Below are 23,765 nucleotides of genomic sequence, written 5' to 3'. Positions count from 1 at the left end.
ACTTTTGCTCACAGTCAAATATTCAGCACTGAAGTTCTGCAGTTCCTAAAGAAGGCTGTTCACTTTACACTGCCAAAAGGTAAATTTCAAGTCACTATTTATCTTATTGGAATACCAAACTGTCTTTAAAAATTGAGTCAAGTGAACTCTTGTGTGCAGACTATCTCCACTAGAATAGTACATTATTTACGTGATATATTTACTCCCCAGTCATTAGCAGTCCAAATCAATCATTCCCTCACATAACTGAAAATTTTAGCAGGATTATATCTTTGGGGAGCAACGAATTAATCAAAGAATGTGCAAGATATTTGTGATGATTGCTTAATATGTTTATGTGCCCAAAATCACACCTGACTTCAGTAGCGAGATTTTTCAGGCTTACTGGACAGTAGGGGATGAAGATATGTTTTTCTGTAGGCAAACTGTAATCTCTCAGTCGAAAGAGAGAATCTGCTGCACTACTACACTATTATGTCGCTGTCACTCTCAGCACAGATCTGCATCTTGAATATTTTAAAAGTAATCACTGACTTGGAAACCTATAGCAGTAATGTGAAGATTCAGACCTTCTTGCTGAGGTCCAAGCTAATTTCCCATTGATATAAATGTTTCAATTATTTATATAAGTTGTGACTTATATGACAATGGGGCAACAGCAAAAGAATACTTTCATTGACTTTGCTTATTCTGTTTTGTGAAACGCTACTGACGATTATTAAAATGGAATTTCAAATTCTGTTTCTCAACTTACAGAATGCATATTCAAAAAGAAAATTGATAAAATATAATATAAAAAAGGAGGAAAAAAAAAAAGTAGTTGTAAGCAACCACAAAAAAACAGCTGTGCTATTCTTTCATGTTGCTCCATCATTGTATCAAAATTTTCAGAATTTTTAACCATGTAAACCAACGTCCCCTGAACACTAGAAGTGTTTTCTCACATCAATACTTTATTTAAAGGACATACTGTATCTTGTTTTGCACCTTGTTATGTAGACAGACACTACAAAATTATTAGAATGTCACCACTCATGATAAATGTAAATGGTTATTACATGCTACTTTTAATGTTGTGATAAAGTATAGTCAGCAGAAGCAAGGAAAAAGTGCAGAGACATAAACTGAGCTTGGTGGTAGCAGTTGAGTAGCAACTAAGGTTACACAAAGGCTGTTTACAGACAGAAATGAACACTGCAGGAGGTCAGTTAAGTCTGTGAGCAGTCTGGAGAACCAGCTTAATAAAAATAACAGCAAAAAAATTCTGAACAATTTAGAGTAAGAAGTTGACCGCTTTTGAAATTAAACACAAAAGTACTAATTCTAAACTTAAAAAAAAAATACTGTAAGAGAAAACTGTGGCGATAATTCAATTTCAGATTGTTAACAGTGGAATTATTTCCTTTTACCTTAAAATACATTTATTTCATAATTATCAGCATCCAAAGAAACAGGTAGGATCATCAGAGATACTTCTTGCATTAAGCAAATAAGTTTTTCATTTTAATTTTAATTTGGGGGGCAATCTTGTAGAAAAACTGGTTCATTCTATAAACTACAGTCTACTACAGAAAACTTCAGTGACTTCTTAGCTGACCTTCTTGAGCAGTTGGAACCATCCAGGTGGTGGTAGCCATGGCTTTTTTAACACTTTCCATCTCATTTTCATCTGTTATCACCTCCAGGGCTCCAAATTCATTCACTCTAAACTGGTAGAAACAAAACAAGTGGCATTAAGTGCGGCAAAAATTTACTAGCGCTTTCTTACATCATCATTTACACAGTATCCTCACCATATTACCCAATTTCTAAGTGTTTCTGCTTATCCTGCTGTAAATAAGCATTGCTTCTGAAAAGCAAAAACACAAACTCATTTTGTTATCTAAAATTATAGTTTACTACAGTATTGATACGGATGCATCCACAGGTAGTTTGCTATTTAGCTAAAATATCAGAAAGCAAAAATCAGCAACAGAAATTTGCAGGAAAATCACCTTAGCTGTATGTCTTTCATCAACAGCAGAACAATGCACTCTAGTCACTGAGTATTTGTGTCAAAGAAAAGGCATATCAAATACAAATGCTTTGCAGAGCACAAAAATTCCAGCATCCTGCAAAACACTGCACTTCTCTGCTATAAAGTGCCCATAAACAAACATCTCAAGGCAGTTTATGAACTGTTTAATTACACACTGAATGTGATATTACTGTCAGCCAGAAGCAAGGCTCAACAATATCCCACATGCTGTGCTTACACAGCATCACTGTGAGTTATACCATCCTGCCGCCAGCAGAAAAGCGTCTTCCAAATGCCGTAATAATTACTGTGCTACCAGACGAAAATAAACCTCCCGCTTCCCAGCCACTACTTGGTTTCCAGGCCCAGCTGGGTGTATGGGTTGAACTAAAGGCAGTATTTTGTCTGTGACAGTCTACTTTAAATAGCAAAGGGGGTATAACTATCTGAGCTCTATCAAATGTCTCTAGAAGTAAGGTGCTGTGATCAAAGAAGATCAACAGAAAAAAATAGGTCCAGGAGAGTCTTTCTAAGCTCCCCTGTACCCACCTGCTGGAATGCCTTTTTAAGGCAGTAGCGCTACGCATATTTCTGAATCACTAACTAGGCAATTTTACATTGAGTAAATAAGGAGAAAAACTGCCCAGCATTGTGCCTCAGGAAAGTCCTGGCACTGTGCCCCTCTGCGCCTCAGGAGAGTACGGGATGAAGCATGTCCACTTATACTGGGCCCTGCTGTGGTCTGCAAGTGGTTCTGAATGAAAGCCAAGTTTTTTGCTTAAAATCAGCTATGTTTGCAACAGAAATGCAATTGTGGACAAGCTGCCAACAAATCCATCTGGACTGAAAGACCACGAGTTCAGCTTTGAAAGGACACTAAATACCCTAACACCACACGCTCACACTCAAGTTTGCGGACAGAAATTTACGCTGTTCCAACGCAAAGAAACAGTTACCACTTGGAAGAGGATCCCTGTGTCTCACAGCTGACTTCAGCACCCCATCTGGTCCCTACTTCGGCTGAGCTGATTTTTGCTACTTGCACTTTGTCTGCTGCCTCAGAAAATGGTGGATACTAGAGGCAAAACCTTATTGTTTCTACAAGGCATATTGCAGCAGCAGCTGGCTCAGCAGGAAGACACAGGTACAGACCTGAATGCTGTGCTTCACTCCAGTGGCTGACTGGCCATAACATAGACGCGCTTAAGGTGTTTTTGAAGAGTTCAGTTGATATCCAAAGCTTTTCTGTATGGCCTGATCTGTGTTAAGCCCATATACACCACTGGTGCCACTCTGACACTAGCCTGCCCTTCAGACTTCAGGGGGCTGACTGATACGCATCAAATACCTAAAAACAGATGACTGCAGAGAGGCAGCTCCTGGATAGTCTTTTACTTGAGGATGCTCACAGCAGAAATAGCATAGCATATTAAACCGGGCTTAGGCTTTAGGGCTAAAGCTGAGCATGACCACCGTTCCCTGTCTCAGTGGGCAGGACAGTGTGACACTGATTGTAGGCCACCAGCCAGGTCTGACTCCTACAGTCCTGCTTTTCTCACAGCCTTGTCTCTATGGATGTCAAGGGCCTCCTGCTTAATCCTCACAAGTGTTCAGTCATGAACTTGCAGCAGACAGAACTGCTTTAGCTCTCTGTTTCCCAAACTAAAACCTCTGCACAGTGATCTCTCAACAGCTGACCAGAAATATGCCTCAGATCTAGCAAGTCATGCGCTGGTTTTAGTCAAGGAAGAACAGCAGTGGAAAACTTATGACACAAGTTAATTACTGAAAAACAGTATAGATAGCTGTGCAGAATAACATATTGCACGAAGCCCTCACAGAGCAAGAGCTGCCTGCGTGTACTGTTGAAGGATGACAGAAAGGGATTTATATTAACGGTGATGGTATCTGTGTTCATTCAAAAAAAATTAAGATATATATATATTAAAAAAAAATAGGAAAAAAAGAAATAAGAAAAAAGAAAAAAAAAAAAAGAACAAAGGAAAAGAAAAAAGGAAAAGATTCTTTTACAACATTTTCTCTATTTTGGTGATCCAAGCTGAAATAATACCAAGAGCACCCTTCCTATAATCTTCATTTGTTTCTCCTGTTGTCTTGACAGGATAAAGGTCCAAGCAGGAGACACAGAGCTAACCTCTGGGGAAGTACCAACAGCATTATGAGAAGTAAAAATGTGTTTCTTAGTCACAAAATTCCTCAAGTAAATATATAAATTTTCATTGGATTAAGGCATTTTCCTGAAATCTGTCTTCAGTAAAGCAAACATGGATGGAAAACATTAAAGTAAAACAGATGGTAACAAAGTCAGACAATTACCAAGTACTTTTAAAATAATCTCATAAAGTAGCTTAATTTTTATCACTTCAGTTTTTAAAAGAATAAGTTAGAAATGTTGCTGGGTATGAATTTAATTCACTTTTGCCAAATGCCTGTTTGCAAACATTAAGTAAGCTCTGAACAAGAAAATCAATCCCCATTTTCCAGTGAAAACAACGGTCTTAAAAGATAAGAAGGAAAAGAGGAAGAAATCTCAAAAGTTTTGCTGAGCAAACCTACAGTAAAATAAATACAAATAAACGTGACAATTAAGTAGAAAGTTTCACTTTCAGAGCTTCCTACAGATGAGCCACAAAGGCAAAAATGCACTTTTTATACTCTTACTGCAGTTCTTTTCATTTAACATGTATTGTAAACTGCGTTGGCAGAATGAGTACAATTGTTAGTGATTAAGTATACAACACAGAACTTACTTAACTGCCCTGTTTAGTAGTTTCCTGCTAAAGGATCAAAAGGAAATTAAACAGTAACTTCCATCCAAGCATTACTACAGATTCCCTCCACTTGATGCTGAGATACATTTTCAGATCCTCGGGAAATGATTTCCTGATATACCAGCATTTCAGCTTACTTGAGTGCCAATTCAACCCCCAGGATTGTTTTAATTTTCATTCAACAAAACAATACATTCGGGAAAATCGAGGTTTAAACATACAATGATCAAACACTATAAACACTTTCTGAACCATTTCTGACTATTTGTATGTTAGCATTTTCTACAGGATTCACAACTGCTAACTATAAACAATTTTTTAAAAAAATTAAAAATGCGTTAAAATGTCCACAGAATTAGAATATAATATCATGAGTTACTGTAACAAGACCTTTGTTTCCTGCAGGCAACTGTACCAGACAAAGTATTTCATGGATTCTTCAGCTGCAAAGCAGAAGCGTACGCACTTTTTGCAAACTCTAGTGAAATCCCATTTCTAAAATATACTTTCTAAAAAACAGTTTTCTGAAAGCTCTTACTTGAAAAACCTTCCTCTAACTTCCCATTTAAATTTATTCAGTCAGTTTATTCTCTTTTGTTCTTAACCCAACATTACTCTGTTCTTTCTTTTTCCCAGTACTTACTCTCTGGGTATACCTCTGATTTGAGGGATTCTGCACCTCTAGATTTCATTTTACTATGCTAAACACAAGCTGCTTCTGTTCCCCCTGTGAAAATGGTACTCCAGCCCCTTGATCAGCCTTTCGCACCATGCGTTGTGCTCAACTGCAGAAATTCACTTTTTCAGTGAAAATGGACCAGAATCTAACTATGCATAACATCACAGGCAGACTGCCTCTAGCCCTCCTCTGTGGCTTCAGCTCTTTCTTATTTCTAATAAGGGTTCTCTGTTTTGTCATGAAGGTTGGGAGGCACTCTGTAGTTTTATTTAGTTTTATTTAGGGGGAATTATATGTTAAAAGGGCTTTTAGTTATGTTGTTCCTCATCTGGTAAAAATGCTAAGTATATCCATCAATCAATGTGAAATACAAATAAATTTGCAAAAAATGAGGACAGTCTATCACATGACAAATCAGTTCTTAGAAAAGCAAACCTACGGGGAAAAAACCATACACAATTCAGTTTTTAAATTAGTTCCTTGCTGCTGTATGTATCTAACCCAGAGCAACAAATATCAGACTATTTCAACCAACTGTTATTTCTGCCCTTTCAGGAGTGCACAAGACCTCATAGAGATCAAATCAGAATAAAGCCTACTATTGCTTTCTACAGGGTAAAAATGATATTTAGGAGAGCAGGCAGAAATAAAAGGGATGAAAAAGGAAGAGCGGGTCAAGTGCAGAAGACAAATTAAAAAAATGCAACTAATGAACAACTTCAAAATAAATTACAAAACATGGCCAACAGTACCATCTACTGGGCAAGATTAGGACAAAGAGCTCATAGAAATATATATAATTGTTACTGCACTCTGAGCATAACTTCAGGAATAAAACTTACCTTGATCACACAGCAGTGTGACAGTAGACTGGCTCAGATGAAACCCTCAAAATTTGTATTATCCAAAACAAATTGAGTATATGTTCATCAGGGCTACAAAGTAACTGAACTTAAGTGAAAGACTTAAAAAGCTGTCTGTGGAGAAGGCACTGGGACGCACGGGACTCCAGGCATACAGTCCCAGTAACTATACTTGAATCTCTACGTAGCACTTATCACTGTTCTTGATTTTAATCATAGACATCTCCAGTAGATTCAGCAGGACTGCTCATACAAACTGAGGCGTTCTGGCATCTTACAGCTCCACCTCTCTTCAGAGCTAAGGAATTGCCATAGACAATATATGTCCAACCACATCCCACTACATGCCAAATGATTTTTAAATATTGAGTGATTTAGCAAGTGCCAGAACTTGTCCGCTCAACCACTACCTTTTTCTTAGTGCATAGGCTTGATAAAGCCTTCACATATGTGAGCACATACTATTTTCTTCCACAGAATCACTGCCTCAGCCACGAACTGGATAGTAATCAGAAAATGTGGCAGCTGATGGGTATTTTATAGTTTTTCTTCAACCACTGAGGTTACTCTCCATTGTTTGAAAGTAGAATTACTGCTTATTTTTTCTAAAAATAAGCAAACAAACTTGAAATAACAAGGTGCACATTTCCCCAAAAGCTTTAGGTACTCTAACAATACCTGTTACAATGCAGTGGGCAGTAACTTCTGAAACGAAGCCTCTGTTCACAGCCATGCACCAAATGAAACAGGAATACCTCTTACTAGCTCTTCATTACTCTGAGAACCCTACTCAAGCTCATTTCAAATCCCTTGGCAAGCACCCTATTTCTACAGCTTGCCTGGACACACCATTTAGATTCTTTCACATATAAAGAAGGATAGGGAAATCTGTACTGGCACCTGGCTATTCCCTTCACTTGAAGGTAAGGGCAAATGCAGTCTGGATGCTCCAGCTCTGTCAAGCATGGCAAAAACAGAACAAAAACAACAAACAAGCTAAGAAGGATCTCTTCATATTTAGTGTTCCCTAAATCATCACCATCATAGATAAAATTCCACATCACTATCAACCAGCAGATTCAGACCCCCTCCACCAGAATCACTGCTGGCACAAGTCAAGCACTTCAAACAATCCATAACTGATTTCAAAGTGCTTCAGTAACAGTGCAACAGGATAATCCAGAAGTAATAAAGAAGTAATTTCTATCCAAATGCCCTTACCCAGGCAGGCACAAAGCAGGAAACAGTTGAAGGATTTACTTTTCGAATTACAACTCACCCTCAACGATAATAGGAACATCATCACTTCTCAACTGAAAGCCTACGTACCATCAGCAAACATTTACCTCTAGTAAGAGAGATGGACATTTCTCAACCCTCAGTCTTGTCTGGAGTAAACTTCAGCTACTTGATTCTTAGACATCTTCAGTCTCTTTTAATTTTTCCCTCCAGACTACTCAAGAATTATCTTAGCGCCTTAGGATTTCTCAGCGATTGCTCCCACTGCACACTCAGTCTGCCTTATCTCCACTTGATGAGGAAATCGCAACTAAAGAGGCTTTCTTAAGGTAACAGATAAATCTGTGCCAGAGTCAGAAGTCAAGGCTCTGTTGGGTATTTTTATACTCCTGTCTGCCAACACGCTTATTGATCCAGAACTTGACCTGTAAAGCACTCCTGGCTCTGAATTATTTCAGTCAGAGTATTTCTAAGTACCAGATGCTAATATCTCTCAGGGGACCCAAACAAGCGACAAATAGATAATGAATGGCTACCTGCCAAATTTTGGTTTCTGCAAGTTGTTCAGCACCACACAGGAAGGCTGTGGTACCAGCAAACGCAGCACCAAACCTTCTGTGTGGGACTCACCTGCACCACTCACCAACTATTCCTTATTATTCTTGAAGTCCTTTGCCTGGATATTTACAAGACTCACAGCACCTACAGTAAATGATGCAGAAGAGAATTGCTATTTGCTAAATAACCATGCATGTTTCAATCCTATTTCTTCAGTGCAGTAGACTCTATACACAAAGATCCAAGAGAAACTTAACTCTGTCATTCCTTGATTTTGGAGTTTTAGCAATTTTAATAGTGAAATTTCCTTTCTGGTCCTTCTTTTTAAAGACAAAGGTAAAATTAGCTTTTTCACAAGGCACAGTGTTAGTAAAAAATCCATGGCAATGAGGCACAACATAGGCTAATTAATTACATTAGACTGCAACAGAAGAAAGCCATTTCCACGTGGCAAGAGACCACTAGATCTGCTTGGACTGACTTGTGGCCTAAGGAAGTCTATCATTACTTGCTTTCTCTTCCTTGAGCTATCTCTTCTCAGCTTCCCTGAGAGGGAACCAGCACCTCTCTCAGACAATATCTTCCTGGTGGGACAACTGGCACCCCACAGCTGATGTTTCCTGCAGAAACCTGCACCCTGTGGAAGAACTCACCACCTCAACTTGAAGTGTAGCCCATGACACTGCAGGAAAGCAGAGCTGGCTTTACACAAGGAAAGTGCTGCACTAGTATTTCTGCCATATAATCACACGAGAGAAGAGTAACTTGCTTTCAAAACGTTAATTATCTCAAGTGAGTGTGAGTGGATTTCAGAACAGGCAGGTGAAAAAGTGCGGGCTGCTGCTTTGGGCTGTCTGCACAGTCCAAAACACAACACTCTGAGTCATAGCCACCCTCTTTACCTTGCAGCTCAAAATACCCAGCAGTGTTGCTTAGCTGGCCAGAATTCTGCCATTCCTGTTCTGCTGTTATAGCCAGTTTTCTATGAGACTAGCTGCTCAGATCTATTTACAGGTTAATTTCTTCACCATCAAATTTATTATTGTCTTTTTTTCAGTTCAATCACAATTTACAAGCTGGAATCAATGACCAAAATTCTTTCCATGCAGCTTGTAGCAGTTCACTTTCAAAACACAAGCACTGCAGAACAAACGCGTTACAAAGTACTTCATAAACTTCTGTCAGTACAGTAGGATGTAATTATAAATTATTACAGCTTTTCCAATTTAATGAGTACATTTAAATCTTGAAGTGATGGTGTTAGTGCCTGCACTCGGCACTCAGACTTTAGGAAAAAAATGTAATTCACATTCACACCATGCAGAGTAACTGGTAAGCACTGACATTTTTCAGATGAGCATGTATTACTTAATCTGCCACATGAAGGAATTTTGTGATTTGTGAACTATTTTAAACACTACTGGAATTCAAGTTTTCTGGTTTATTTTTACATCTTGAAAGAACTCCTAACATCTAATGCTAAAACTTTTGTTCTTGGTCCTCAGTGCATCATGTTATACAATCTTAATTCTCTTTTTCTTGAATAATTTGAAATTCTAGCATTTTCCACAAACACTCACTATTTATCTGTCACGTGCTCAAAGTAACGTTCAAGAAATATTAACTATTTTAAGACTGTTTTTACTAAGAAGTTTTAAGGAAGTTTGTCATGAGAACGTGTTCGTATAGATTCCTCCAATTACAGCTGACAAAAATCTAACAACTAACACTGCAGAAAATAACAGGAAGAAAACATTTCTAGCATTTTATGAATTTTAAAAGAGATAAGAGACCATGGACTGGCTGAGAATAGAGGCTTGGTGTCTGATGCAGCTCTCTTATGTTCATTAAGCTGGGAACTGACTGCCCCCTGGTGCAGCATTTCTCCATGAAGTTCAGTTAGCGTGAAACTGGCCACAGGACTTTGTAATAAGAAGAAAAAAATAAATTATTACCTATATCTGGTTGTTCTTCATTAGAAAAGTTAAATATGAACAAAGTTTAGAAAATATTGAGAAAAATGATTTGTAAATGTTTTAAGCACTGGCATTATTGGAACGGTTTTTACCTCGTTTCATTCACAGAAGAACTTGTATTCACAAAACTGAAGTGGTTCTAAAAAAGAAGGTTGTTCTTACTACAGCTACATCAGCTACACTTGCCTGATAATTTCAATTGATGAGGTTGGGTGTAAATATGACACTCAAAGAAAGAGTTCTCTTAGAATATCTGTATGGAAAAGTAAGTATGAAACTTCCTCATGCAAGCAATAACGACAGGTAAATGCCCTGTGACTAAAAATGAGTTCAAGTAGCTCTATATTAAAAAGCAGCATTTCAAAAATTGATGTAAGTTTAACCTACAACATTTTTTTCCAATATTTTATAAAGAGAAAAATATACTAGATGTAAGCAACATATAATTCACTGTACAGTTCAGCTACTGCATATTATTTATTACATAAAAAAACAAGAACTCCAACCTTTTACCAATATAGAAAGACACAATATTTGGATTTGCAATATTTGGACACTGCCACTATACTGTTCTCACTGAATTTTTCAATTGTATTTCAGTCTAAATAAATGGCAATCATTTGATATCTTTAATGGAATGAGGTTACTGTAATTTCTGGAAGACACATGCAAGTTTACAAGAAGCAACTGCTACACAAGGCCACTTTCTTGAGGTCCAGAACACAGTACTAAAATAGTCTTTTATCAGTTCAGGAAAAACAATTGAAACAATGCTATTCTATGAATTCCACAAAGAGCATAACGTATTTTTTTATGATCACATTTACAGCTTCATGGGATTAGTCACCCTTTTAACCGTTATTATTTGAAGCAATCCCGAAAGATGAGTTGTTACAGTTGTCTCAGAAGATTAAAATCCTGACTTTTCTAACACCTCTAGCTTTTCTTATCTACATAAATGTCTAGCCTTTCGCTGAGTCTTGATGTTCTCTGGTCCACTTAGTACCTCAGGGTAATTCTGCCTTGTTAGAAAATATTTTTCCTTCACTCACTTTTAGAATGGTTCCACTTTGATTTCTTTGAGTATCCCCTTCATCTTATGTTATTAAAAAAAAATAGCTACCTGCCCTGTTCTCTCTGAAGAATAATCTTTCATTATTCTGTGTACATTACCACCTCACTTCTCACAGTGTTTTTTTCAATGCCTGGACAAAAGAAAGAGCTTCTATCCAAAAATCAATTATTGGTTTGTGTCTAACAATCAGTTGGCCGTAAGAAAAACCTTAAAATGAAGCCCAGACTTTCCTTCAGAATGTAGTATCTTGCTTAATTTCAAGAAATCATGCTCAAGTACATCTCCCAGCTTTCTTGTTTGCTTCGTATGAAAACTTTCCTATTCCTCTACTAATTAATGAGCCAACTTGTGCTTGTTTTGTTTCTTTTAACACAGGGAAAAAAGAACAAAGCAAGTACTGGTGAATAGTAAGATATAATTGTATTTTCTTGACTTTCACCTTTTTGTGTTCCTTCCTCAAACATTTCAGTATTATGTTTACCTTTCACACAACTTTGCTTATTAAAAAGTAAGGAATTTTAAAATTCTGACATTATTAAAAAAATACAGAACTTGTCAGGGATGTGGAGGCTGATGCCAGCATTCAAAGCAGTGACCATGAGACAGTGAAGTCTGAAGGGACCAAAATGAACCCTGAAATAACAGCACTGAATTTCAGGAGAGCAGATATTGGCTGGCTCAGAGATTTACTTGGCCGGATCATATAGGAGACAGTTCTAAAGGGTAAACAGGCTCAGGAGACTTAGATATCTCCTGGGTCAACCTTTTCACACCACAAGATGCATGCCAATGCACAAGAAGTTAGGCAAACATGGATGAAGGCCAGAAGGAAAGAACTGAGAACTTCTGACTTAGTTTAAATGCAAAGGGAGGAAATATGTAGAAGGTAACACTGAAGAGAAATAGAGAAGATATACAGAGACACTGCCCAAGCATACAATGATGGCATTTGGAAACTGAAAGCTCAGGTGGAGAACAAACTAGCACAGACAATAAGAAAAGTATGTATGTGTATAGGTGGCAAAAGCAAATCACCAAATTGGAGAGAGGGGTTGATACACTGGAGTGCTGGGCTGCTGTTCAGAAAAGCTCTACATGCTGAAAGAATGGACTAACAAAAACTCATGAAGTACTACAGAAGTGAATGAAAGGCCTGCACCTGAGGTGGAATGACTGTGTGCAACACAAAAGCCCAAGGCAGGCTGTGTGAAAGCAGCTTTGCAGAAAAAGGCCTGTGGGTCCCTCAGGCAAGCTGAACACAAGACAGCTACGCACTGTGGCAGCAACGAAAGCCAGAAGCATCCAGGGCTGTTTCAGCAAGAAGGTAGCCTACAGGTCAAAGCATCTGGTTATTCACCTCTACACAGCTCTGGTGAGAGCAGTCTGCCACGTCCACTATAGGAAAAACATCAACATGTTCAAGGAACGTTTAGATGTTGTGTTGAGGGACATGGTTTAGTGAAAACTATTGGTGATAGGTGGATGGTTGGGCTGGGTGATCTTGTAGGTCTTTTCCATTTCTGATTTCTCTGATTATATGATATGGGAGCAAATCCCATAGATGCTGCAACAGATGACAGGTAAGGAGAAGCTGAAAGAACCTGCAATTAAGTATCACTAAAAGGAAACAAACAAACAAACAAACACCACAAGGGCAGTGAAACAGCTGGACAAGTTGCCGAGAGATGGTGGAATCTCCAACCTTGACAATAGTCAAATCTGCCCTGGAAAAGGCCTGGAATAGCCTAATTTTGCTCAGAGTGAGGGGTCAATATGAGGTAGTCCTCAGGTCTTTTCCAAAGAAAATTAATCTGTGATTCTCGTCTACAATTCTGTGTTTTAAAAACAAATAAAAACATAAAAAAAACAATAACGCCTGCAACATATGTATCCTGAATTTCACACATTTTTAGCCTTTCAAACACAAGAAATTGTATTAGGCATCAAGGAATGTAAAGTGCCTTTAAAAACACACTTTAAAAACAATTTGTGAAACTAAAAATTAGTGAGGTTCAAAAAACAGACTTCTAGAAAACATCATCAATGTTTGTCCAAATGGAATCATAGGAAAATATCCACTATAATCAACACGAAAAAAAAGTGCAAGAAGCCTCTAACACCAAAGCTGCACTTTTAGCTAATGCTGACAGGGAAACCTGAAGACGTAGTAAAATGTACCTCTCCCCCCCAAAAAAAACCAAAATAATGCAATAAATATTAAAACAAAAACAAAAAAAACCCTGCTATAATTTACTTGGGTAAATACATGCAGTGTGAAAAATTTAATTAAAAGTACTATTCCAATGCCATTCAAATCGCTAAACTATACCAGTCTCAGAAGCACTCACTTTATCCATTTTGCTAAGCATCCACATGACAAAACACAGAAAAAATAAAATATTTTTAGAAATAAAAAGAACTAAGAATATGAGACTGTGAAAATCAGTGACAGTACAGGCATTCTTAGTTAGACAGCACTGTAATACCCTAAATGGACTGAATATTCACACTTACATTTTAAATTTCTTGCATTTTGTGCATTTGATTACTTCTGTCTGTATAGTGAGGCAGTGTTAATTTATGCCTTCCTACAGGGATAACTGTTGTCTTTGCCAGCACCAGAAACTGAATCAAGAGACTCCGGAGCTAAAAGCTAACAGGCTACAGTCTCTTAACTCAGAGCTGCAGATTCATGTTTTATTCATAGAAGCAGATACCTACACACCAGCTTGTGAAATACATTCCTCTGGCATATAAAATTTGTATTTTGCTTATCAAAAATTGCAAATCTTACCTTCAGGTCACTTCCTGGCAATGTACCTATGCCATCCTTCCAGTCCATAACACTAAATACATCAAACTCCTGGCCATTTCCGCTGGAGGCAGATTCATTCATGATGCATGTACTGAGGAGAAAAAAGAAAAAGAAAAAAGATTTTAAACTGAAAATGTTAAAAATGCTCATTTCACTGGATATTTCTTTAAACGCACTTCACAGATTAGTATTAAACACTTCTTGGCATACTGACAACGTGGACAACTGATGACAATGCTGATAATATAAGCTAATGTAAAAGCAACAAGGAAGGGAAAATCTTCTGAAAACATTAAAAAGTAATTAATCCCTCCTTTATACAGCAGGAGGCTAGTAATGAGGCTGAATTGGAAAGAAATGCAAAATCTCAAACTGCAAACAAATTGGCATAGGGAAAACATACATTAAGCATACCTAAGAAAAAACATTTGTTCTGGGGAATAACACAGAAATATATTAAGAACTATTAAAAACAGCTTATTAAGTTAAGAAGATATTAGAGTTTTCCTGAATATCTCATAACATGAAGTGAAAGCTTTACCCAAGTTCAAATTAAAATTGCAAAATGAATTTAAAACTATCTTTCATTTTCATTGTCTGACTCAGGAGACCCAGGTACTCCTTGCCTGTCTCCACAGAGTTTCACCACGTGTTTGACTCGTATTTGTGAAATTCATTTACATGTAGACATGCACAGCAAAGCATATTCCAGCTTCCCAAGACCTTATTTTACCAGATCCCTCTGCTTCAGTACAATGAAAGCAGAGGAGAAAATACTTATCTTTAGAAATAGTGGATTTGGGCATTCTTTCCTGTGGCAAAAGTTTATCTACACAAGCAACACCACCACGTCACACTTGCCACCGGTGCCTGGCTTTGGCCCAGCACTTCTCTCTATCACGAAGTTGACATCAGTTGCACTGAACTGCAAATGGCGATAGTGGCCATTTGTGACTAGCACCAGCTTACTGCTTCTTTACTGACTGCTCCTTCCTGCTTCTTACCAATCCAGTGATCTTTAACTTTGTAGCCTGGCACCTCATTTAGTATTTGTTGGATGTGGAATCTGAATCATTGAATCCCTTTCTGAAGGGATTTCCGCATTGTGCCTAGCAATTGAAACAATTTATGGCAAAAATGAGTCATACCTTCAGTTTGTGAACTATTAGCAAAAGCTTATTTCTTTTCAAATTAACAATCCTTGAACTCTTTAACACCTTCTAAGCCTCATTTCCCATCTGCAGACTGACTACAAACTTTCCCTGTAAGTATTAGCATTTGAAATTCAAATAGGCAGGTAGGTTTCTTTGACCTTATTTTTCAAAATCCTAATATTTAACATAGGTCCTACTCTCAAAATTTAGTTTCATCAAATATCCATTAATGCTCAGAAAATCTAGAACATCCATAAAGACTGAGGGTGACATCTGTTTGCTCACAGACAACAGAAAAAGGTACAAACCAAGCACAAGTAAATGTAGATCTTTCAGAAGCTTTTGACTGAAAGTGTGAGGAGAAAAACACTTAGCTAATCAACTTTGTGGTGTAAAAAATATTTAAGCTTACTTTTTTTTGTTTTCATTAGAAAAACTGTATCGGTCAATGGAACATCACTACCACCAGCCACTACTTCAGCACTGTGTCAACAGTGTGACCTCCCTTGTGCTTCTCCTTGGTTTCCTCCTTGTTTTCAGAAGGACTGTACTTGAGTAATATCTCATTCACTGAGCACTTTCACTGCCATGACTACCATATGACATTAAGAGGACAAAGCTGAACCTCAGCAGTAAGCACTGCTCACAATGAAAGTGCCTACACTCCCCTTTGCTGCATGGGTCAGGTGGGTCTCAGCAATGGGTCAGCAACAATCTGTGCCTACAGAAGGCTCTCTGACTAAAGACCACATATTCCACATGATGCATCTGAAGTAAGAACTAATTCATTTAATTTGTCTTTTCAATCCCTCAGTTTAGTTCTCCTTTGTGAGAAAATATTGAAAAACATATCATCAATGCACAAAAAAAAATAAAATATACCAATAAAATCAAACAAATCCAGTATGAACTATGAAATTCCCTGAATCCCCAGACCTTGTCTTTCAAAAACTCTCCCAGACAAACTCACCAGCCTACCTCAGGGCAGCTCCCACAATACAAACTGAACTTGATCTGAGCCCAGAGTACAATGTGTTGTAGATCCCAAGCCTACCATGAAGGCAGTCTTTAGCAAGGCAAGGGAGCAGCTCGTGTGCAGTAACACCAAACTCAACAGCAGCACGATGGCAGGAACACCAAAATTATCACAAAAACACAAGACCCAGGCTGCTAAGAAATAGCTGAAAATTTGATCTACCTAGAAATCCCTGAAATAGAACGCAAAATATACTTCTCCAAGCATGCTGGTATGACATGCTCCCCACAACTGGCCTGCATAGGCACAAAGCTGTGCTCTGTATGAACTCAAGTTTCTAAGCCTTTTCAGTGGATGCTCTACTCAACTACTCTGTGGTTTGTTTATTGTGAAAAACATATTCCAAAGGTTCCTGCAGAAGGAATAATGAAAAGTGGGAAGAGGTCTGGATGGTAACGGGGAAGCACTTCCTTGTAGAGGCAGCTGACCTGTGGGCCACACTGCAGCACGTCCTGGCATCTCTGATAGTGCCACTGGTATTACAGATGTGCTTCATAACAAAATCAGTTGGAAAAAAAAAGACCACATCCAAGTGAAACCTTTTTAGCAGAAAGATACATATTTCTCCCAAGAAAACAAACAATTTTTTAAATTAATGACACCTAACAAAGTACCCCAAGTAACAATCAGCAATAAAAATACTTCCATTGTTTGATAACATATTTGATATTGTTTTCCTTTTAAAATTAAGATTAGGGGCACAACCTGTACTTTCATATATTGATCCTCTTCAGCTTTCAGAAATGTTGGTGATGTGGATGAAAAGGTCACAGGGCAATGCAGATAGAAATGAATTTAACAAAGGGAATTACACTTAACAAAATATCTGTTTCCGGCTTCACTGAGCTTGCACAGATGAAAGATTGGTCTACATCTATCTAAAGCTGATAAGAAAGAGGGAGAAAAAGACCAATTACACTATTACAGCGGTGAGGTACTAAAAAAGGATGAAATCCTTTAGAAAGAGAACTACAGAATGTCTTATCTACTCATTTTCATTTTTAAAGCTCCAATGTAGCTCTTTGAATTAGTATAATTTCTTCCATAATAATTTCAGTTGCTATCATTTCTGATGCTACAACACTTCCAGAAAGTTTTTAAAATACTAGATGAATATAGGGCCAAGCAACTACAGGGCTGTGCCTGTGTCTGCCACCAAGTGCCATCTGACATGAAGGTAAGGCCATCATAGTAAGAACTTGAAACAGTCATTTTCCAAAATCCACTATTAGGGATGCAACTGCATTTTAGTCTTAGTAGCTGTAAGCCACAAGATCTAGAGGAACGTGCAGTATTTTAATATTTCAATACTGACATTGCTCTAGACATACACACGTGAAAAAAAAAATACAAACCGCAAAAACGTTGAAATAAGCATGCGTGTAAAATAAGATCAAACACATCCTTTAGAAAAAAACTTAGATTTTACCAACTGGTTCAGCAACAAATGAGTACCTCACAGAACAGATACTTAATGAGAATAACAGCATTAAAAATCAGATAGATTCCCCTGGTGAAAGATTCTCTACTTAAAAACTTAAAGCAAAGAAATAGGAGAGAATATGCCAATTAAACATACAAGTATTTTTTGAAATAATTACAGGTTATGTACTGAGTACGTCAGAGAGTAATAATAGAAGGATTTTTTTCAGTCGCTACTTAAAAGAATTAACCGACACCTACCCAAATGTTGAAAGTCTAAGATGCTACCTGTGAAACACACAAGGAAGCACCACATGTGACTTCTACCACCGGGCTCAATTCAGAATAGGTCACTGGGCAGAAGAAAATCGATCTTTAAAAAGCAAAGCCAATAGTCAGCATTACCAGATTGGCATAACCTATCTGGATCAGTGTGTCCATTCTATTTACTCATTCCTTTGTATTTTTATTTTTACTTTTAAGGAATTCTGAAAGCACAGCGCCAGAACAGTTGAGCAGCTTTGCTCCAGGAGAGAAGAGGCTGATGCCAGCTTCCACCCCAGGCTAATGGCTCTGTCTTGGAGAGGTAAAATTAGACACAAAGAGCCAGAGGAGGTCTGACCAAAAAAATATATATATATAGTCACGGCTGTCAGGTCAAGTCTCTGGTGGCTGGAAAAAGGGAAACACCACTCCCATTTTTAAGAAAGGGAGAAAGGAAGACCAGGTGAACTACAGGCTGGTGAGCTTCACATCTGTGCCTGGGAAGGTCATGGAGCAGGTCTTCCTGGAAAAGATAATAAGACACATCATCTCCACTATGGAGACGATGCTAAACAGCCAGCATGGCTTCACTGAGGCAGTATCATGTCTGATCAATATGATGGTCTTCTATGAATAAGTGAAGGCATCAGTGGACAAAGGAAGGGCAACTGATATCTCTGATACTTAAACTTGTGCAAGGACTTTGGCATGGTCCTATAACACACCTGTGTCTCTAAACTAGAATTATGGATTTGAAGGCTGAACTACTCAGTGGATAAAGAATTGGTTGGATGATCACAGCCAGACAGTTGTGGTCAATGGCTCTGTGGTGGAAGCTGGTCATGAGTACTGTTCCTCGGAGATCCATCAATGACACAGACTGTGGGATGGAGTGCACTCTCAGCACGTTTGCTGATGATACCAAGCTGAGTGGTGCTGCTGCCAGAACAGAAGGGGGAGACACCATCCAGAGAGACTTGAACAGGCTTGAAAAGCACACCCACATGAACCCAATGAGGATGAACAAAGCCAAGTGCAAAGTGTTGCACTGGGGTTGAAGCAATCCTAGATATGAGGACAGACTGGGAGAAGGATGTATTGAGAGCAGTTCTGTGGACTGAGGGGTCCTGATGGACAAAAAGCTGGACATGAGCCAGCAGTGTGCCACTGCAGCCCAGAAAGCCGATAGTATCCCAGGCTGCATCAAGAGGGGTTGGCAAGCAGGGCAAGCAGGTCCAGAGGAGGGCCACAGAGGGCTGCAGCACTTCTTTTATGAAGAAAGGTTGAGTGAGTAGGGCTTGTTTAGCTTGGAGAAGACTCTGGGGAGATCTCATTGTGGCCTTCTAGTACTTGAAGGCAGCTTATAAGCATGAGAAGGACGAACATTTTTCAGTCTGTTAGTGATAGGACAAGGGGAAATGGCTTTAAAATAAAAGAGGGGAAGTTCAGGTTAAACACGAGGAAGAAATTCTTTACTCGTGGGTGGTGAGGTACCAGAACAGGCTGCCCAGACAAGCTGTGGATACTCCATCCAACCTGGCCTTGAGCACCTCCCATGCGTAGCAACCCTGCCTCAATTCAGTACAGGTCACTGGGCAGCAGAGAAAGGATCTTTCAGCAGAGAAAGGCAAGGGAATTAAACTGGATGGTCTTTAAGGTTCATTCAAACCCAAGACATTCCATGATTCCATGATTATATGAAGCAGCAGGTGAGGAGGGTGAGGACAAGAGACAAAAAGAGACATCAAAGGAGGCGATACTCTTACAGCCCCTAGCAATGTCCCATACACCTTAAAGGCATGCAGGGAGCTGAGAACACCAGTCCTGACAGACATGCAGAAACAAAGGCCCAAGTCTTTTTAGCCAGATACCACAGATGACTATTTTGGCCATCTCCAATGAGGAGACTTTTAGCAGAAAATGTGCAGGCTGGAGGGGTCGTACATAGGGGAAATGAAGCTGATCAGCAGGAAACAGTGAGTATCAGAACAGCCTCCTCTTTGGAGATGATCAAAGCAGATAAAGACATCCATGCCCTACTGCCTAGAAGCCAGTGCGGTCGCAGCTCTGGTGCATTTGTCTTTATCTGCTTTATCACATCTGCGTGGGAAAACTACTAGGGCTGAATCATCATAACACTCAGGCCAAACCACCCCCCATAGCAAATCTCCCCTTTTATTTTAGGCAAACTAGGGCTTAATCTAGCTTTAAAACAACAGTTATAGCGAAGGAAAGTTGCTCACAACTGAGAAACCAGAATTACTTCCTACTCACTGTAAACTAACCAGTGAGAGCCCATTTTTCTTCTCACGACTATCTGCTCAAGCAGGGCACACCACACACTTGTCTCCTCATCCTTCCACTTCTTGCACTTCTTGATTATGTACTTCAACAAAAACAACCCCAACAGGAACAGCGCAGGAAACAATGAAATATTTTGAGGGTACCCACTACATTTTAATATGCACTTCTAAAATATCTGCTTAATGTTTTAATTCTTTTAATGTTCTAATTCTTTTGATGTAGCCTTAAAATAAGTATCTGCAGATTACACATTTCCTTCAAAATCTCATTTTTCATCCTTGAAAATCGACTTTACCAGTTCTACTACTCTACTGTTCTGCTTGTTGAAGGACTGTCAGCGTCAATTCCACTACTTTGCCTGTTGCTCATGAAATTTATTACAAATAAGTTACTTTAAAAATGAGCTGTACGTATACAGGAATTATATTCACAGAAGGACCTAAACAAAATTCTTTGCTCTCAGCACTCATAAGAGGAATTGGACCAGATTCCCTGTCAATGTTGTCCCCTCACTATTATTTCCTCTTGTTTTATCTCTTGCTACTTCTCTGTCTGCTGTACTCTCCAGGGACACAGTGTACGTTTGGCCTTGCTTCCTAGTAGATAGGCTTAAAATCTGTTTCCTCACAGAAGGAACCTGGCCACAGGCATTACAAACTGCATACCATGTTTTCTGTTAGGAGTGAGCCTGCACCAGCACTGAGAATGGATTTTGAATCTGAATCTGGTCTCTGCCAGCAGCTAACACAGGTACCAATGCAATGGATAACATTTGCAGTTACAGACAGCTTTTGGCTACTGTGTCATTTTCAAACATCCTCAGAACACTGTAATATCCAATACTGATACTATTCAATCAACTAATAAAATTCACTGACAACTTCCAACTTGTTTATAAAGAAGCTGTACCTGAGGAGCTCTGAGGAAGGATCTCCTCTACAACACCCCCATGACTTGTTTGTTTTCATCCCACTCTGTGCAGTCCTGAACAGGGGTTTAAGATGCTCAGATACTAAAACTGATATAAAACTCCCAATTTATTTACTCCCATTTGTTAATCTCTTCTATTTCCTTGAATTTGACACAGAATGACAGAAAACTCCCATCTCCATCCATTTGCAGTGCAGACATCTCAGGAAGAACTGTTATGCACCAAATCTTCACACTGTGCATCACCCGATGTATGTCAAATTGTCACAAAGAGAAGTTAGCACCCACTGAGCCCCTCTGCACACTCACACCTGGCTCATGCCCTTCTCCTCCGTTCTGCCTGTTCTCAGCGGTCTCCATGGGGTCTGCAATCCTTAAACCATTAATTCACTTTTTTTTCCAGCTCCCAACTACTGGCCGCTGCATTTCTCCTTATCTCCAGTTCACAAAGAGTTCCTATTTCCCATTGTGATGAGTAGCGCTACTACTGAAGCAGTAATAAGCTGTGGCTACATGCACACTATTGCTGTCTTCAGTAAATCCCATCCACGTAATCCGTGGTTCCTCACACCCACCGCTTACATTCCATAATCCTACCTGTCAGCGGTATTAAAATATGAAAGGTAACGGGAATAACCCACAAATACCAACCCGAGTGATGCCCGACAACACTGAACCAGCCAGAGGGAAAGGGCTCACCGCGCCACCATTTTCTAGAAAAACAGAACTATTAAAAGCAACAGTGGAGAAAAACTCAAGAAATTAATAAGAACCATACACAGCAACAAACAAACCCGAAGTTCGCTACAGTTGCCCGGCTGACAACAAACGCCCTCCAATGAGAGCGCCGCGGCAGCCGCCGTCACTGGCGCGCTGCGTCCATTGGGACCGGCGGAGCGCAGCGGAGCTGCGGGGTCCCGCGGCAAGGGCCGCCCGGGCGGCGCGGCGGCAGCGCACTGGCAGCGCACCGTCCGCAGCTCTCCGCCCGCGCGGATGTTCACCGGAGCTGCTGGGAACGGGACAACTTCTGGGGGCAAGAACCGCTTTCCCGAAGGGGCTTTACGCTGCAGCAGGAAGGTTCTGCTCTGATTCTGAACACGAGCCGTTCCGAAAGCAGCGTGAAGTCGAGCGTTCCCTTCTCGAGTTGTATTTACACTTTCCACCTGATTGTTAGCGCTCGCTGCAGAGCGTTGACTCACGCGCAGAAACAAAAAAGCAAACACGCTCAGCCCAGCGCCTCTCAAAAATGAACAGAACAACAACGAGAAGGCGGCTCTCGCTCCGTGTCAGCTCACGGCTCGCACAGCCCGTCCCGCTGCCCGCAGGTCACCGCACGGCTCCGCGCGTCACGGCCTTCCCCGCCGCATCCCGCGGGGCCGCGTTTCCAGGAAGCGTTACTCAGCGCCTCCGAGCGCTGAGAAGAACGCGGCGGCCGACGGCGGTGCGCGGGGCCGGCCCGGGCCGCTCTGAGCTCCGCACCCCGCCGCGCTCGGCCTGGAGCCGCGCCTCGGAGCGGCCGCCGGAGCGGAGCGGCGCGGGGCCCGCCGGGCGCGGCCGCCGGCTGCCAGCGGCCTACCGCCAGAGGTCCCTCCTTGGCCAGTTTTGCGGCGTGTTTTGCCGCACTTGAAACTTTGGCGGAGAAAACCCGGAGTGCTCAGGTCCGCGTTTCGCCTAGGCTCGGGCAGGAGCGCCGAGACAAAGCGGCCGCCCGCTCCGACGGCCGCGAGCCGGCAGCGCTCGAACGGAGGGAGCGCGCTTCTCCCGCCGCCCCGCGTCGCTCCCCGCTGTTTCCCCCCTCCTCCTCCCGGCCGGAGAGACGGGAGCGCGCGGGAGGAGACGGACCCCCGGTCGGCGCGGGGGCGAGCGCGGTGCGCGCGAGGGTGGGAGAGGAACTGGGTGCCGAGGGTTCCTGAGGAAGTTGCACAACCAGAGAGGGACTCCGCTTGTTTACCGGGTCCTTCCCCCCCCCCCTACCCCCGCCCCCCCCCCTCCCCCCCCGAGACGGGGATCCGGGAAAGGGAGGCTGGCTTCGAGTGGAAGGGGAAAATTTTACCTTCTCCTCCCTCCTCCCCTCCCCCAGCGAGGAGGAGGAAGAGGAGGAGGAGGGGGGCGCGCTCTCTTTCCCGAGGGGGCTGCAGGATTTGCTCCTCGGCCGTTCGCAGCCAATCTCGACGCGAAGATCGCCCGACGGAGAGGTGCCCCTTCCCGCGGAGGGCAGCGCCGCGTCGCCCCCCGCCCGCCCGCAGCCCGGCCCCGCGCTCCAACTTTTTCTCTCACGCTCTCGCGTGCGGCCGCTCCGACGAAGCGGCCACAAAATGGGGGCGGCAGCGGCTCCCAGCGCCCCGGCTCCCCCCAGCCTCGCGCTCCGGGCGGCCGCTCCCACCCAAAATAATAATCACAATAATAAATTAAAAAAAATCCCGCTCCCCCTCCCCCCGTCGCGAAAACGCCGCCTCACACGCACGTTAGCGAGAACAAGTGTGCCTATATCCTGTTGTTAATGCACCGGCTGCGGAGACAGAGCGGTGGGGGGAGACGGGGCCGCACCCCCGGCGGCGCTCCCGCCGAGAGCGCGCAAGTCGGGGCAGAGCCGCGCGCCGGCCGCTCGCCCCCCCCCCCCCGGACGGGGGGGGGCGAGCGG

The 23,765-nt window shown here is 41.3% G+C and overlaps 1 protein-coding gene across 6 annotated transcripts in view; it reads right to left on the bottom strand.

Moving 5' to 3' along the window:
- The window catches only part of L3MBTL3 (L3MBTL histone methyl-lysine binding protein 3), a 76,041-nt gene that overhangs the window by 51,030 nt on the left and 1,246 nt on the right, over positions 1-23,765 (bottom strand). The window contains exons 1-4 of one of the 6 annotated variants that reach the window (XM_042892615.1): positions 21,776-21,925; positions 21,104-21,178; positions 13,994-14,105; positions 1,598-1,709 (exon numbers count right to left, since the gene is read on the bottom strand). In XM_042892615.1, the coding sequence (XP_042748549.1) occupies positions 1,598-1,709; positions 13,994-14,105; positions 21,104-21,162 (283 nt within the window). In that variant the 5' untranslated portion in view covers positions 21,163-21,178; positions 21,776-21,925. Of the gene's footprint in view, positions 1-1,597; positions 1,710-13,993; positions 14,106-21,103; positions 21,179-21,775; positions 21,926-23,177; positions 23,254-23,588; positions 23,622-23,765 lie in introns of those variants that run through there. The other 5 variants (XM_042892638.1, XM_042892646.1, XM_042892621.1 and 2 more) reach the window with 5 other exon arrangements.

The sequence above is a fragment of the Lagopus leucura genome, unplaced genomic scaffold, assembly GCF_019238085.1.
Source record: "Lagopus leucura isolate 7727_CA_CO unplaced genomic scaffold, USGS_WTPT01 Super-Scaffold_73, whole genome shotgun sequence".
Lineage (NCBI taxonomy): Eukaryota > Metazoa > Chordata > Aves > Galliformes > Phasianidae > Lagopus > Lagopus leucura.
Note: the sequence above shows the minus strand (reverse complement) of the source record. Positions and strands in the feature narration are given on the sequence as shown.